At 58.8% G+C, this 13,647-nt stretch overlaps 6 protein-coding genes across 6 annotated transcripts; 2 read left to right on the top strand and 4 right to left on the bottom strand.

Moving 5' to 3' along the window:
* Positions 1-422: 422 nt before the first annotated feature.
* SCHCODRAFT_02702160 (Dihydropteroate synthase) lies at positions 423-3,103 on the top strand (the record flags this gene model as incomplete). The annotated part of the gene is made up of 5 exons (XM_050346954.1): positions 423-1,046; positions 1,103-1,543; positions 1,597-1,844; positions 1,896-2,809; positions 2,862-3,103. The coding sequence occupies 5 exons, from the start codon at positions 423-425 to the stop codon at positions 3,101-3,103; spliced, it is 2,469 nt and encodes an 822-aa protein (XP_050199617.1).
* A 148-nt stretch (positions 3,104-3,251) lies between these two features.
* Positions 3,252-3,662, bottom strand: SCHCODRAFT_02506744 (uncharacterized protein; the record flags this gene model as incomplete). The annotated part of the gene is made up of 1 exon (XM_003031331.2): positions 3,252-3,662. One exon carries the CDS (start codon positions 3,660-3,662, stop codon positions 3,252-3,254), a length of 411 nt encoding a protein of 136 aa, XP_003031377.1.
* Positions 3,663-3,851: 189 nt separating this feature from the next.
* On the bottom strand, positions 3,852-7,051 carry SCHCODRAFT_02600398 (uncharacterized protein; the record flags this gene model as incomplete). The annotated part of the gene is made up of 3 exons (XM_050344036.1): positions 3,852-5,146; positions 5,202-6,623; positions 6,673-7,051. The coding sequence occupies 3 exons, from the start codon at positions 7,049-7,051 to the stop codon at positions 3,852-3,854; spliced, it is 3,096 nt and encodes a 1,031-aa protein (XP_050199616.1).
* Positions 7,052-7,170: 119 nt separating this feature from the next.
* Positions 7,171-8,854, bottom strand: SCHCODRAFT_02580991 (TPR-like protein). Its single transcript, XM_003031332.2, has 6 exons — positions 8,629-8,854; positions 8,446-8,510; positions 8,216-8,359; positions 7,952-8,097; positions 7,601-7,826; positions 7,171-7,522 (listed from the first exon to the last, which is right to left on the bottom strand). Exons 1-6 carry the CDS (start codon positions 8,756-8,758, stop codon positions 7,340-7,342), a joined length of 894 nt encoding a protein of 297 aa, XP_003031378.1. The 5' UTR covers positions 8,759-8,854; the 3' UTR covers positions 7,171-7,339.
* Positions 8,855-10,248: 1,394 nt separating this feature from the next.
* On the top strand, positions 10,249-11,945 carry SCHCODRAFT_02580987 (uncharacterized protein). Its single transcript, XM_003030932.2, has 2 exons — positions 10,249-10,727; positions 10,789-11,945. Exons 1-2 carry the CDS (start codon positions 10,324-10,326, stop codon positions 11,498-11,500), a joined length of 1,116 nt encoding a protein of 371 aa, XP_003030978.1. The 5' UTR covers positions 10,249-10,323; the 3' UTR covers positions 11,501-11,945.
* A 2-nt stretch (positions 11,946-11,947) lies between these two features.
* On the bottom strand, positions 11,948-13,643 carry SCHCODRAFT_02628892 (NAD(P)-binding protein). The gene is made up of 9 exons (XM_003031333.2): positions 13,440-13,643; positions 13,323-13,372; positions 13,088-13,256; positions 13,020-13,027; positions 12,703-12,958; positions 12,568-12,583; positions 12,384-12,507; positions 12,166-12,305; positions 11,948-12,113 (listed from the first exon to the last, which is right to left on the bottom strand). Exons 1-9 carry the CDS (start codon positions 13,478-13,480, stop codon positions 12,039-12,041), a joined length of 879 nt encoding a protein of 292 aa, XP_003031379.1. The 5' UTR covers positions 13,481-13,643; the 3' UTR covers positions 11,948-12,038.
* Positions 13,644-13,647: the final 4 nt, after the last annotated feature.

Below are 13,647 nucleotides of genomic sequence, written 5' to 3'. Positions count from 1 at the left end.
AGGCGAAGCAGCGCAAGTGAAGCGCCTGTTGGTCTTTTGAGGCTCGGAACTGGCCGAATGATCACGTAAGAAACACATGTAGCTAGACAAACCAAAGGGAACCCAACGAAGCTTGGTCCTTGCACCGACTTGATGCGCCTGAACAAAGCGAGAGTCAAGCGTCCGACTAACCTAGATACCTGGAAAACTCCCAAGGCTGCAGTGACCGTCCGAGTGTAAACATGGAGCGAATGCCTCTTACGGACTATTCCTTCTCTGAGTCCTACGAGACACCGTCGGAACGTGCTGGTCGAAATCTAGGACCCTGTTCAGCTTTCAGAAGGACTGCCTTTCCGCAATTGCCTTATCAGTGAACAATAGTAACCTGGGAAGAGTTGGCGGCTAATCATCACGATCAATTCTTACACTGATCCTCGATCAGGATGTCGGACGACGTGAAGAACGCGCTCGACACTGTCTTCATCCGCAAGGGATTCGACCTCATTGCGGTGAATGACCTCCTCCTCGAGGTATCGCTTCTCTCTGGGTCGAGATGGCCCCCGAAACAGCCGGAGAGACCCACCGCGCAGCCCATACTCGTCTCGGTATCTCTACCTACGGACGTCGTCCCCGCCGCCGTTGGGGATGAACTGACCAAGTCAATCAATTACTCTGCAATTGCCTCGTCCCTGCGGAACTCTGTAACCGCCGATCACGCGTTCGCGAACTTGGAGGACATACTCGATCATGCGTTGAGGACATTACTGGCACCGGAGTCGGTGCTGCGACCGTTCATCACTCAGATTTACGTTCGGCTTGTGCAAGTCAAGCCACCACTTCACTGTGCCAGTGTGGGGCTGGAAGCGGTGGCGAAGGCGGGCGAGCCGGGGCTCTGGACGATTACAGATAGGCGATACTTCGTGCGCGACCTGGAGGTCGACGCAGTGATCGGCGTCAACCAGTGCGAAAGAGAGGAGAAGCAGATCGTTCGGTTGAACGCGTCACTCGAGGCGGGCAGCGCACCGGGAAGCGTAGACTTCAGAAGCCTGACCAGGAGGCTATACTCGGTGCGTTGTAGCGCATCCTACTCTTCTTGCGTCTGTCTCACAGTAAACGTCCTCAGGCTTTGGGTCAAACGGAGTACCTCACCCTCGAGTCTTTTACCAATCATGCTGCTCTCGAAGTACTCCGCGATGTACGCTCCTCAATTCCCTCCCCAGCCGTCACAGTCAGCGCAGCCAAGCCTTACGCGCTCGTGTTCGCTGGCTCATCCGAGGTCGTCGTGCGGCGATCTCTGTCGGACTTCCCAACTTCATCGCTCTCCGAGGAGCGCGTCACCCCAAAGTCATCCATCCACCGGGCAGCCATCGCTCTAGGCGCTAATATCGGGGACAAGTTCCACAACATTGAGTATGCCCTGCGCTTGCTGGAGGCTGCGCCCCGCCTTGGTGTAGACCTTGAAGTGGAGGCACCGGTGGTAGACATCGTGGACACCAGCTTCCTGTACGAGTCGGCGCCGATGTACGTGACGGACCAACCGTCTTTCATCAACTGCGCGTGCATGGTGAGCTCGATGATACCCTCGCGGGATACTTGCTGACACGCCTCGTCGATAAGATCGAGACCAATGTGCCGCCTGTTGCTCTCCTTCGTTTACTCAAAAAGATCGAGGAGATTGTTGGCCGCGTACCCTCCGTGCGCAACGGCCCGCGAGCCATCGACCTCGACGTCGTCTTCTACGACGACGAAGTCATCGACACCAGGCCACCCGAAGACCAGGGCTCGCTCGACAACTTGCAGGGACATCTTGTCGTACCCCATCCGCGGCTGCACGAGAGGGACTTTGTGCTTCGCCCGCTGGCCGAGTAAGTCGTCCACAACCGTTTATGCTACACTAGCTTACGGGGCACATCTAGCATGATCCCCGACTACGTCCATCCCTCTTTCTGCAAGTCCATCTCGCGCATGGTCTCCTCGCTTGCCAGCACGTCCTCCGAGCCGCCCCTCAAGCGAGTCATTCCCATACCTCGTCTACCCCTGACATCTCCTACCGAGGCAGACGAGTACGGTATAGCCCCAGTCCCAGAAACCCTCACATCTTGGACGTACACCCCGGCGAACCCTGGGCGTGATGCTATGCTCATGGCTACGCTCAACGTCACACCAGACTCCTTCTCCGACGGCGCAGAGCACAGCCAGCTCTCCGATGCCCTTGCATACGTCGACGAGTCCGTCTCCGCCGGTGCCAGCATCATCGACATTGGCGGTTACTCTACGCGCCCGGGCGCCGCCTACGTGTCGCCGGAGGAAGAGGCCCAGCGCGTCGTGCCGGTGGTACAGGCCATAAGAGCCAAGGACGGTCCGGCGCGGGACATACCCATCAGCGTCGATACCTTCCGCCCAGACGTCGCTGAGGCAGCCATCCGGGCCGGCGCGAACTGCATCAACGATGTCTACGCGTTCATGGGCGCCGACGCATATCCCTTCGATGATGTGGGGCACAAAGCGAAGTCAGATGCTGTCCTCGTCAGCATGAAGGATATCGCAAGACGCTACGCCGTGCCTGTAGTGCTGATGCACTCGCGGGGCGAGGCGGGCAAGAACAAGGATTACAGCGCGTATGCGTATGCGGGGGAAGGAGCAGAGACTGTCGAGGGAGTGCGGGTGGAGCTCGGGGACATCGTCGAACGGGTCGTTCGGGGCAAGGGAGGCGTTCGCAGGTGGCTTGTCATCGTCGACCCCGGTGTAGGCTTCAGCAAGACTGTCCAAGGCAATCTTGCGCTGCTGAGGGATGGCGCGCAGGTCGTAGCCGATGTGTTCATTGGTCCAGGTATGCATGATTCCCTTGGGTCATCGATACTGATCATTGACGTGCTCCGAAGAAGGCCAGCGACGTCGAAATCCTCTAGCGGGATACCCTGTCCTCGTCGGCACGTCGCGCAAGTCGTTCCTCGGATCGATTCTTGAAGCCGGAATCAACGCTAGGAGAACGGAGGGGAGGGAGAGGGATTGGGCGACGGCTGCAGCGATCACATGCGCCGTTCAGCAGGGTGCGCTCTTGATTCGTGCGCACGATGTACAGAGGATGGCGGATGTGATCACAGTGGCGAAGGCGCTAACCTGAAATACCTGCATCCCATCTCCCGCTAATTTATGTTTACTCAGTTGTGGCCGGCGATGCGCAACGCAAGGTCTGGAAATTGTGCACATCGTCTTCATTGAAAGTCATCACCAAGTAAATTACGCCCATTGAGTGTGCAAGACTACGTGCTCTATATATTCACGCTCATTGACCAGGACACCACTATAGAGCACCTGGTAGGGCCAAGCTGCCCTAAGGCACCTGGCAAAGTCAGGACGCCATTATAGAGCTCCCGCAAGAGGCCAAATACTGGTACAATAGATATACAGTTGACGTATGTCGACAGCGACGACCAATGCAGATGGATGAGCGGTAGATAAAGCGAGATTGATGTTCGACGAGACCAAGGAAGCTGGGAGGAAGTTCGGAGACGCTGGAGTATATGTGGTAGGTTTGATATATATGTGGTGTTTGTTGATGTATGTGGTGGGTTTGTTGCACGAGACACGGTCATGAGAGGCTTGGGGAAATATGAGATAGAGAGATACGGAACGCGTTCAAGAGCAGAAACGTGAGGGAGACAGAGCAAAAGAGGCGTCATATAGACGATAAAGAATACGAAGGTATCAAAAGTCTATGTCCGAGCTGGCGCTGCCGGCAGAGGACGATTGCAAGAAAGAATCGTGGTGACCACGTATGGACGGAAGCAGGTCGATGGTCACCACAGAGGAAGCAGCCAAAGCAGCAAGGAAGAGCCAACGCAGAAAGCACACCAGACGAAAGCGACCATTCAGCCATCCACATCCATCGCATCCGAGCTCGCTGTCGCCGCCCGACTCTTCCGCCGCATATACTCACTCTGCCGCGCGCGCTTCCTCGCACTCATCAGCACCGGCCCTTCCCCCGCACTCGCCCTCCCCGCCCTCAACCCATTTGCACCCACCACCACACCCGCACTCGCCCTGCCGGCCTTCACCGCGCCGATGCTCGCCCGTGGGCCCTTCGCGCCAATACCCTTCCCCACCCCAACATTCGTCCCCAGGCTCTGCCGCGCGACGCGCGCGCCCAAGCTCGAGCGCGTCTTGCCCGGCGTTGCGCCCGCGCCTGCAGTACGACCAGCCGCCGCCGCGCGCTGCGATGCGAGCTTCGCGATGACGCGTCCTCGCGAGATGCGCGGCTTGCGCGTGATGGTGGGCTTCCGGGCGACCGCTGGCTTGGGTGGTGCGGGACTGAAGACGGAGGAGGTGGGGCTGAGGGGGTTTGCCGAAGGGCTCATAGGGTTGGTAGATGTAGACGGCTTCGGCGGCGAGGGCATAGGGATGCCGCTGCTGAAGATACCACCGGGACGAGGATTGGGCGACGTGACGTTCGTTATAGGGTTGAGCGCGGACTTCGAGGGCGTGTTTGCGGGGCGCGGGAGGTGCGAAGTACCAGGAAGAGAGGTCAGCTTGGACGTCGTCGACGTAGGCGCGTGCTGTTTGGCGAGCGAGCTGGCCGTAGGAGCCAGCAAGCGCGATGAGGTCGAGTTGCGCGTATTCGAGCTGCCGATGGAGGGGATGCGCGAGGACCGCGAGCCCTCTGCAGCTCCCAGGGTGCCCTTGGTACCGAGCGACGACACACGGCTGGCATTCGAGGTGCTGGTGCGCGTACCCATGGACGACGCGCCGGTCATCGAGCTGTTACGCGCCCGAGCACCCGTAGGTACAGCAGGCGGACCCATGCTCCCTAGCGCCGCGCTATTGCGCTTGGAGCCAGTGTCGCTAAAGGGTGGAATAGGCGACCGAACACGGCCACTGTTGGACGTGATGGAGGCCCTGGTGGTGTCGGCGTCCTTGCCATTAGACTTCGAAGACGACGTGACTCTGGATGACTGCGACTTCGACGCCGCACTGCTCGGCGGAGGCATCGTGGGCTGCAGTGAAGGCTTCTTAGGCGCCGGGGCCGGCTTGCTAACCGTAACAGCCGGTTTGGGAATGTTGGACGGCGGCGCAGGAGCAGCCGTCTTCCCGCGATTCCAGACGCTGGTAACAACTGACTTCGCAGCTGAGAAGAAGCCGAAGCGAGAGGGTTTGGCCTTCGGAGCAGCTACAGAGGCGTCAGTCAAGCGGGCTCACGCAGGAAACAGCAAACTGGCACTCACGCTTGCCTATGCTCGCCCTGCCCTTGACGCCAGCACTGCTGCGGCGTCGCGCCTTGTTGACCTCAAGCCTGCGCTTGACAGCCTCACGCTCGCGCTCCTTCCGCGCCTGTTCCTCTGGATCCTGCGGTGCCTCCGCGTACGACAGACGCGGCTTCTTCGCACGCGCCTCATCCTGCGGCGCAGGCCTCTCCTCGTCATCATCGCTATCGTCGCCAAACGCGCCTGGCAGGTTGCGCCGCGAGTTACTGATCACGCGCGTATTCGACGGACGGGTCGGGCGCTTTGACGGTCCGGCACCCTCAGTTTCCAGCACGCTCGACTTGCGCTTCTGGCCCGACATCTGCGCGGGCGGTGTCACCCCCTTCTCCTTCTTCGCCGCCATCGCCGCCGCGCGCCGGTCAGCCACGTCCTTGATACTTTCCATCTTCTCAAATTCCGCCGCGTGCGCCTCGTCGAACTTCCGGCTGATGCTCGTGCGCTTCAGCGGCTTGATCTCGCGATCCGCCTTTGATTCCACTGGTACAGGACCAGAATGCGCGCCCGGGCGCAGCTTCCCGAGCAGCGCACTGTCGATGGTCTGCCCGCCCTCCGCCTGCAGCCGCTTGTTCATCTCCTCGAACACCTTGCGCGCGGCGTCCGAGAACTGCGCGTCCGAGACGCGGTGCTTGGGGTTGGGCGAGCCGAAGATAAAGGGCTCGGGCGTGGGCGAGGTGGCGCTGATCGAGTTCGACGTGGCGCGCGTCGGACTGTCAAACGCGCCAGGCATCTCGACATCCTCATCGGGCGTGGTACTGGGTTTCTTCTGTTCGTCCGCTGGCGAGAACTTCAAGGATGGGTATATGGACCCCACGGCTGGAGTGTCCATGATCAGGTCGTAAGTGGTATGGAAAGGCTTGAGCTGCGGGGTTGCGGGTACAGTCCCGACGGTTGGCAAGTCGTCGTCGTCCCAGCTTGACGACTTCGAGCCACCTGGGTTTGACACGAGTCTAAGTGTCGTTGTCGGAGCCTTCGATGCCGAGGGTGTCGCGGGCCCTTGCCCTAGGGAGAGCCGCGCGTGCTCGGGCGCCGGCTGGCCCGGGCGGAGTACATGACCGGGGAGGGGATCATCGTCGGTCGCGAACGTTAGAGCACTTGGGTTGTAGGATTGGTTCGAGGCAAGGGCGGGGTCGAAGGTAAAGTGGTCGGTCTGGGGTAGCGAGGAAGGAGAGGGTGGCGGAATGGAAGAGTATGGTCTAGCGTGAGCAAGAAGTTCGTCGCGGACGTGCTTCGGCACGGATGGGACGGAGGGAATGGATTTGAGGGATGCGTTGGATTGGGACATCTTCAGTGACGACTTCGAAGAGGAGTTGGATGTGAGTGCTCTCTTAAGACCCAGGGACGACGCCAGGGCCTTGATCGAGGAGCCAACGGAAGTCGCTGATGCTACAAAGGGACATGAGTCAATAGCTCTGCCACCCCAAGACACACGCACATTTAGACCCAAATTCGCCGCTTGAGGTCCCTGTGGTTCTCATGCTCGACAGAGTACCCCGGGAAGACGAGGTTTTCTCGTCTACTTCGTCGATCCTCTCCATAATGGGCCGCACTACTCCGCAAGTGGCAGCTGCTTCAGGATCGTCCTCTCCGTCTTCCTCACTACTGCCCTGCTCCTCCCCATTCTCCTTCCGCGCAGAAATGCTCAGCGGCGCGTCCTGCGGCAGCGTCTGAGCATATTGCTTCAGCCGGTCGATGAGCTCGGTGTTCTTGCCGTTGGCCTTTAACGAGTGGACTTTGCACAGCTTGACGAGCTGCTCTCTCTTCAGCGAGTGTAGCGCGGGGGAGTTGAAGAGGATTTGAGTGGTCGTCGCCATCGCGGACGACGGTGAGGAGTCGGTGACGGTCGAGTTCAAGTTTCGCAGCGGAAACGCATCAACAGACCATCACGTGGCCGCGGCAACGGCGCACGTGGGTCAAACGCAGACTTGTAGGTCCAAATTCAAACGACAGGCCAGCACCTTGGGCTTTTATAGCACACAGTCTTGGCCTCGATTGACGATGTATAAAGGTAGTAGATTCTCAATCCACTGGCGGAAAAAGCTCAAATCCCAATACATGGAGAAATGATGCGCCACGATGCCATGTTATCTGAGGTCTCCCGCCTACGACGCCTTCATGAACGCCAACACCACTTCTCTGCCCGCCGGCGCCTTGCCCTTCTCGGGCGAGGAGTACGAGGTGAGGACGCGCTCTGTCGCGAGTCGGTCGATGAGCTCAAGGTCCTTGGGGATGGCGGTGTCGGACGCAGATTTGGCATTCCGGGAAGCGAGGAGTTGGCGGGCGCACTGGGATGCGCAGAGCTCCGTCAGCGAGCTTCTTGAGAACTGTACACCATCTCGAACAACGAATCAAGTCGAACTCACCAACTTCACACCCCACCACGCCCTGACCGCCAACCCCGTCGGCACCGCGTCCTTCGCCGCCGTCGGCAGGTCGCGGTCGCACATGTCCACCACTATCAAGAACATCTTGAGCGCCAGAGGGATGTCGCCCGCGGAGTGTGCAGTCTCGGCGAACTGGAGGAAGTAGAAGGGGTTCTGCGGGGCGAGGAGGAGGGCGTGTGAAAGGGATTGGAGGGCGGGGGTGTATCTGGAGTGGGGGTTAGTGACAGTCAAAAGGGAGGGGTTGCGGAAGAGGGTAGGAATGGGGGAGAAAGAGAGAAGGAGGGAAGGGACAGAGGGATAGAATGAGCAAGGAGGAGAGGGAAGACGCACTGGTTACACGACGAGTACATGTCTGCAAGCTCGACCCAGCCCTCGAGGTCGTTGTAGAAGGTATCCAGCAGCTGGCAGAGCTCCTCGATCGCCTTCTCTATCTTGCCCGCTCGTCGTAGGACGGATATCCGGCGCTTCCAGATGGTCTGGTAGTGGTGTTAGTTTGTTGAACCTGCGTACATACAGATGGATATTGGGCGGGCTAGGCAGAATACACGGTGGGGGACGTAGGTGGTGGGGAAGCAGGTCCAGCTCAACACGCACCGGATTCGGGGATTCCGTGTCCTGTATATCGTCGTAGTACTTGAGGCACGTCTCCGGCGACTCAGTCGCCTCCATGCGGATCCCAGTCAGTATGTTCACGCGCGGTGAGTCCGGAAACTGGTCGCTCAGCTCGCGGATACAGTCCTGTTGACGGCGTCAGCGTTCCATTCCCTTGCCTCCTTCGCCCTCATCCTCCTCCTCCCCATACACAGCAGTAGCAATCTACTCACATCCGCCACATCAAACCGCCCAATGTCGAGCGCTGCGAGTGCGAACTGCTCCAGGAAGGGCCATGCTGAAGGGAACAGGCGCGCGTCAGCGTATGCGTTCGCGCCAAATGTATGCACGGTGAAAGGCGACATTGCAGAAGTGATACACTGGAAGAGCTGAGAGAGCACTGCGACGCTACGCACCCTCATCACCCAGCTTCGCCAGCGACTTCTGCTCAAGGATGTAGAAGCCCTTCTCGAAGGTATCCTGCGAGGCACGCGAGTGGCGCGTGCGGTAGTCGCTCAGGGTCTTGAGAGCGGTCGCTGCGGACATGATGAAGGTGGGCAGGGAGGCGACGGGGGCGGCAGCGGTTGTGGCAGCAGGGGCGGGAGCCCGGAGGAGGGGAGCAGGAGAAGTGCGGAAGGTCGGGCCGGGAGAGCGACTTCGTGGCAGACGCGCATCATCACATCGTTCCTTGAAGTCGAAACAACATCACACTGGGAGGGGAACTCATCTTTCTGATCACCAGAGGGCCGAGAGCGTAGCGCTTAGTGGCAGGTACATGGGTCGCCAACAGATACGAGTATCCGGCTCTTTCACAAAGAAACCTCTTGCTCGAGTATCTTGTCTAGCGGACTGAGGCGATCGCTTAGGCGCCGACACCTCCCCCTCCTCAAGCATTGCAAGCAGGCCTTTTCACATCACATAGCTCTATGCAGAGAGTTGTTCCCTACTCCCCTCACACGCCTGCAGTCGAATCACTCTTCCCTCCGGGTCCGGCATCCCCGATCACACTACCGGAGGGAACAATGGAGCCTCGGGGCCGTGAACAATGAAGACTCGGTCTGACCCTTGGGAACGAAGTCTAATTTTTGCTTTGTTCCCTACTGTCACGTCCCCTTCGACCGTTGTTTCCCTAGTCAATCGTTGTTTGCTCCATTTCTTGCGTGGAGCGTGTGTTGTGCGGGCGTTCGGCGGTCGAGGGGCTTTCCCTCACCTCTTTGCCTCCTCCCTTCATGTCCTCCCTGCTTTGCGAACATTACACCCCAAGCTCGGGGGATCCGATCTTGAATGCAGTCTAAATCTGCTTCTGCTGCTTCGCCTGCTCTGTCTACCTTTGGCTTGACGCTCTGCTTCCTCTTCATCTCCTGCTCACGACGGCCTTCATAGTCCCTCCTCCTCATCTTTATCACAAAGCGCTTCCTCTCCATACTTTCACCCCCGCTTTCCTTGGCACGCTACTGGCTGCAGTCTTTGCAAAACTGCGCTTTGCGCAAGCTCATCCCTTTGCTCATGTCGGTAACAAGCCTTCGCACAAGGCAGTTCTCCATGCCTGCAAGCCCGGCTATGTTTATGATCAAGGGGGCTAGTATATCGACAAAGTACCAGCTTGCATGCTACTGTGCAATCCATCTTTGCACAGACGGAACGAGCGCGCAGGACATCTAGCATCCCTTCCGCCTGTAACCTTGTCTGGTAACAGCGCCATCTCTCCTCCGTTCGGCAGAAGGCCCCATGGCCCATGACCTTTACGACGGCTTCTCTCCTGATATGGCAAAAAGGACTGGCACTCGGTTTACGTACTTTGCATGCGCAAAGCCTCGCTCCCCGCCGCCGCCGCATTTGGCAAGTTCTTGGTCTATTTGCTCTTGCTTGGGTGTGTCCCATCTTGGCAATTTCGAGAATTCCCTCTTTTGGGCGGCGCGTGGGCAATCAAAGCCTCAGAAGCAATCCATCCCCCGTGGGAAAGCAATCGAGTGCCGCTGCTCGCTCATGGTACATAATGCGGGGCGCTTGCCAATTGAAAGCTGTTACGCTCTTGTCTCCCGCCACCACCAGCTGCCTGAGGTTGCCCCGCTATCTGATTTCCATCGCCCGCCTCTCCATTGATCTTCGCCATGGTCCTCCGCACTCTGAAGGCTGACACTGAGAACAAGGCCCCGACGGGCCTGCGCCGCTCGCGCGCTGAGCAGCAGAAGCGGCGCCGCACCCGCGTCGAGCACGCCGCAAAAGCCGCACACAAGCGCACGAGCCTCCCGAAGCTGGTCACGACCCCGCGCACCAGTCTCGATCATATGCGCCATCACCATCCGAGCGCGAGCCCCTCTCCTTCGATCAACGACATTGAGATGGCCGACGCGACTGCCCCGGCGACGCCCACCGTCCCCACCACCCCGATTCAGCTGCCACGCGAGCTGAGACGTCCGACGTTCCCGCCCGTGTCCCCCGAAGCCCTCCGCGCCGTTGGGGAAGTAACAAACGCCCCCTTTGTGCGTAATGCATTGGATCAATTGGGTCCTAGGTGCGTTTTTAACATCCCTTTGTTCCCATCTGGGTCTGAACTGACGAATCTCATCACATAGAATGCTCCAAGTCGCTCAGAGCGTGCGCGTGCCCTGCGCCCCCGCGTCGCAAATTCCGCGCGAGCTCGCCGTGATCGTCAACGACCGCGCCGCCTCCGCGCCCACCCACATGCTCGCCATCCACGGCCCCCCGCCTGCCAATGCCGCGCCGCGCAAGGTTCAGCTGCTTCCCGCTCACTCTGCCGTCCTCGCTGCGCACTGCGCGCGCCTCCCGCCCTTCCCCCCCGCGCGCGAAAATCTCATCTCGACCGTCCCCGCCGCGCTCGCCCTCCCCGTCCGCGCGATCTCACTGCCTGTGCCCGCACAGTTCCCGCTGCTCCTCGGGTACCTCTACGTGCGCGACGCGGACGGCCTTTTGCGTACGCTGCTGCCCGAGCCGGTTCCCTCTCTGTCTGTAGAGGAGGAGGGGACGGAATTCCCTCTTGCCGCGTACGCGCGCACGATAGGAACCAAGTACGCGCCCTCGGCGCTCCTTGCGCACGTTGGGCGCGTGCACGGGCTCTGGCAGAACGTGTGTGCACTGGGTGTGAACGACGACGCACTGTGGGCGACAATGCAGCTGGCCTGGCAGGTGCTCCTGGCGGCGATCGCCGTGGCGACGCGTGCGCCGGAGCGTTTTGGCTTGGGCTTGGAGCGTGAGGCGACGAGGCCGTCTGCGAGCCCGAGGCCTGTCTGCAACGGCGTGTCTTCGCATCCGATAACCTCGTCATAGACAGCCTCGGGATGGAACACTTGCATCCTCGTTATCGGTCAACGACAATAACGGTCATCTCACTGGCTCGCCCTCATGGCCCGCCGAGTACATTGCATCGCTCTGGCGCTTCTACTACCCACCAGGGTACGCCCTCCCTCGGGGAGATTACGGGAGTCAGGACTATCGCTTCGCTCCTCGCGGGATGGGAATATACGCCCTCCAACCACTTTAGACGTTCATCATCACAATGGACATCGTGCATATCATTATTCGTCAGTCAATCACTGTATCATCACCACTGACTTCGTTCTTCTTCTACATATGTTGTATGCTTTACTATGCCCCATCTTTTTCTGCACGTCTCATACCCCCTATAACTTTTTATGGCAATAATCATCATCTGCGCGCACCTCTGCTGAGGGCGCAAACCTGTATTTTCAGCGTGACGATGCAGGCCCGGAAGCGATGCCTGAGGCCTCTTGGCTACGAATCGCCATGAAGCGCTAGCAATGGTATATATGACCTTCCATAAGACAAGTGCCCGACAGCTATATATCTACGCAATCTTCTTCTGCGCCGCCGTGCTTGCAACTAACGCTACGAGGTTGAACCTCTTTGTCCAGGTAACGTCCTATCGACTCCATGAGTTTCGCTCCTGCATTTCAAGTAGCAATGTCGCTCACCATGAACCACCTGGGCAGGAAGGTGCTGACAAACCAGACCTTGAACGAGCTTGATCCCGCCCAGAACCAAGGACGTGGCTTCGGCTTCGTGATCTCGCGGACGACCAGCTTCGCGTACTCGGCGGCAGGGAGGGCTTCGCCTGAGATGTGTAGTCAGTAATCTTTCTGCTTCAGTGCCAACGACAATGTGCTGCTATACGCAGAGCAGCAATACGTACTCTCTACAGTTGACCTGCGAATCTTCAGTATGTGCTCCTCTAGCGGCTTGTAGAATGAGGTCTCTGGGAGCGGCCGGGGAGGCGCTTGGCGGGTGATGTTCGACTGGACGCCACCGGTGCAAAGCTAGTAGAAGATGCCGTTCAGTCAGGTCAACGGTATACTATCTGTGCTCGAGGTGCTCACGTTGATGACCTTGATCCTACAGTCGAGTCAGTATCGTCATCAAAAGCTTCACGTTCCAACGAGTAGAACGGCCGAACAAAGAAAAGGAACGAAGAAACACATCCAACGCGCAAGCAAAACATTGACCAAACTCACCCCAACGGCGCCAACTCCACCCGGATCGTATCGTTATACGAATGCAGCGCGGCCTTCGTCGATGCATACACGCATGCGAAGGGGTACGGGATCACGCCCGACACACTACCCAGGTTCGCGATACGCGCATCACCGCCGGAAGCGACAAGGAGCGGGACGAAGGCCTTGACCATGCGCATGGCGCCGAAGACGTTAGTGTTGAACATGGCTTGGACGTTCGCGAGGTCGAGGTCGGCGGCAGGGCTGTGGCCTTCGGCTGCGTAGAATGTTTGAATACCCGGTCTGAAGGCATATCATATTAGTGTAGGTGCACGTACACATTCCTCTATAGGATGTCAAGCACCGCGTTAGCAGAAGGCCGCAACAGGACCTCAACAGGGCTTACGCATTGTTAACCAGGATATCGAGCTTGCCGCCAGTGATCGCTTCTACTTCCTCCTTCGCGCGCTCGACGGACTCGTCGCGTGCGACATCGAGAGCGATGGTCGTCGCGCCTAAGGCAGCGAGGTCACTCAAGACCTCCGGCCTGCGCGCCGTAGCGATGACATGAAAGCCTGTGCAATGTGCAGGGTCCTGTCAGCTCTTTTGGGCAATATGCTTTAGAGTGACCGGTTCCGTACCTTGAGTGAGGAATTCCCTGGCGAGTGCGGCGCCTATGCCCGAGCTGCATCTGTAGAAGCAAGTCAATATAGAGTGCTACAGGCTGTGAACGCTGCGGAAGGTCTCAGAAGACCCACCCTGTGATGAGAGCAATTTTCTTCGAGTCGGAGGAGGACATGATGAAAAGAGGTGGGTTTTCCAGACAGAAGAGAACTCAGTTGGAAGTGAGTAGAATGTGCGTCCAGAATCTAGTCCACTACAAGGCACGTCTAAAGAAGAGCAGAGGTAGCCAAAGCCTAGCAGTGTGAAGTCCTGGAGCGAGAAACGAAGACGATGATGATGGGG

The sequence above is a fragment of the Schizophyllum commune genome (genome assembly GCF_000143185.2).
Source record: "Schizophyllum commune H4-8 unplaced genomic scaffold SCHCOscaffold_7, whole genome shotgun sequence".
NCBI classification, from domain to species: Eukaryota; Fungi; Basidiomycota; class Agaricomycetes; order Agaricales; family Schizophyllaceae; genus Schizophyllum; species Schizophyllum commune.
This window is presented reverse-complemented; position numbering and strand designations above follow the sequence as displayed.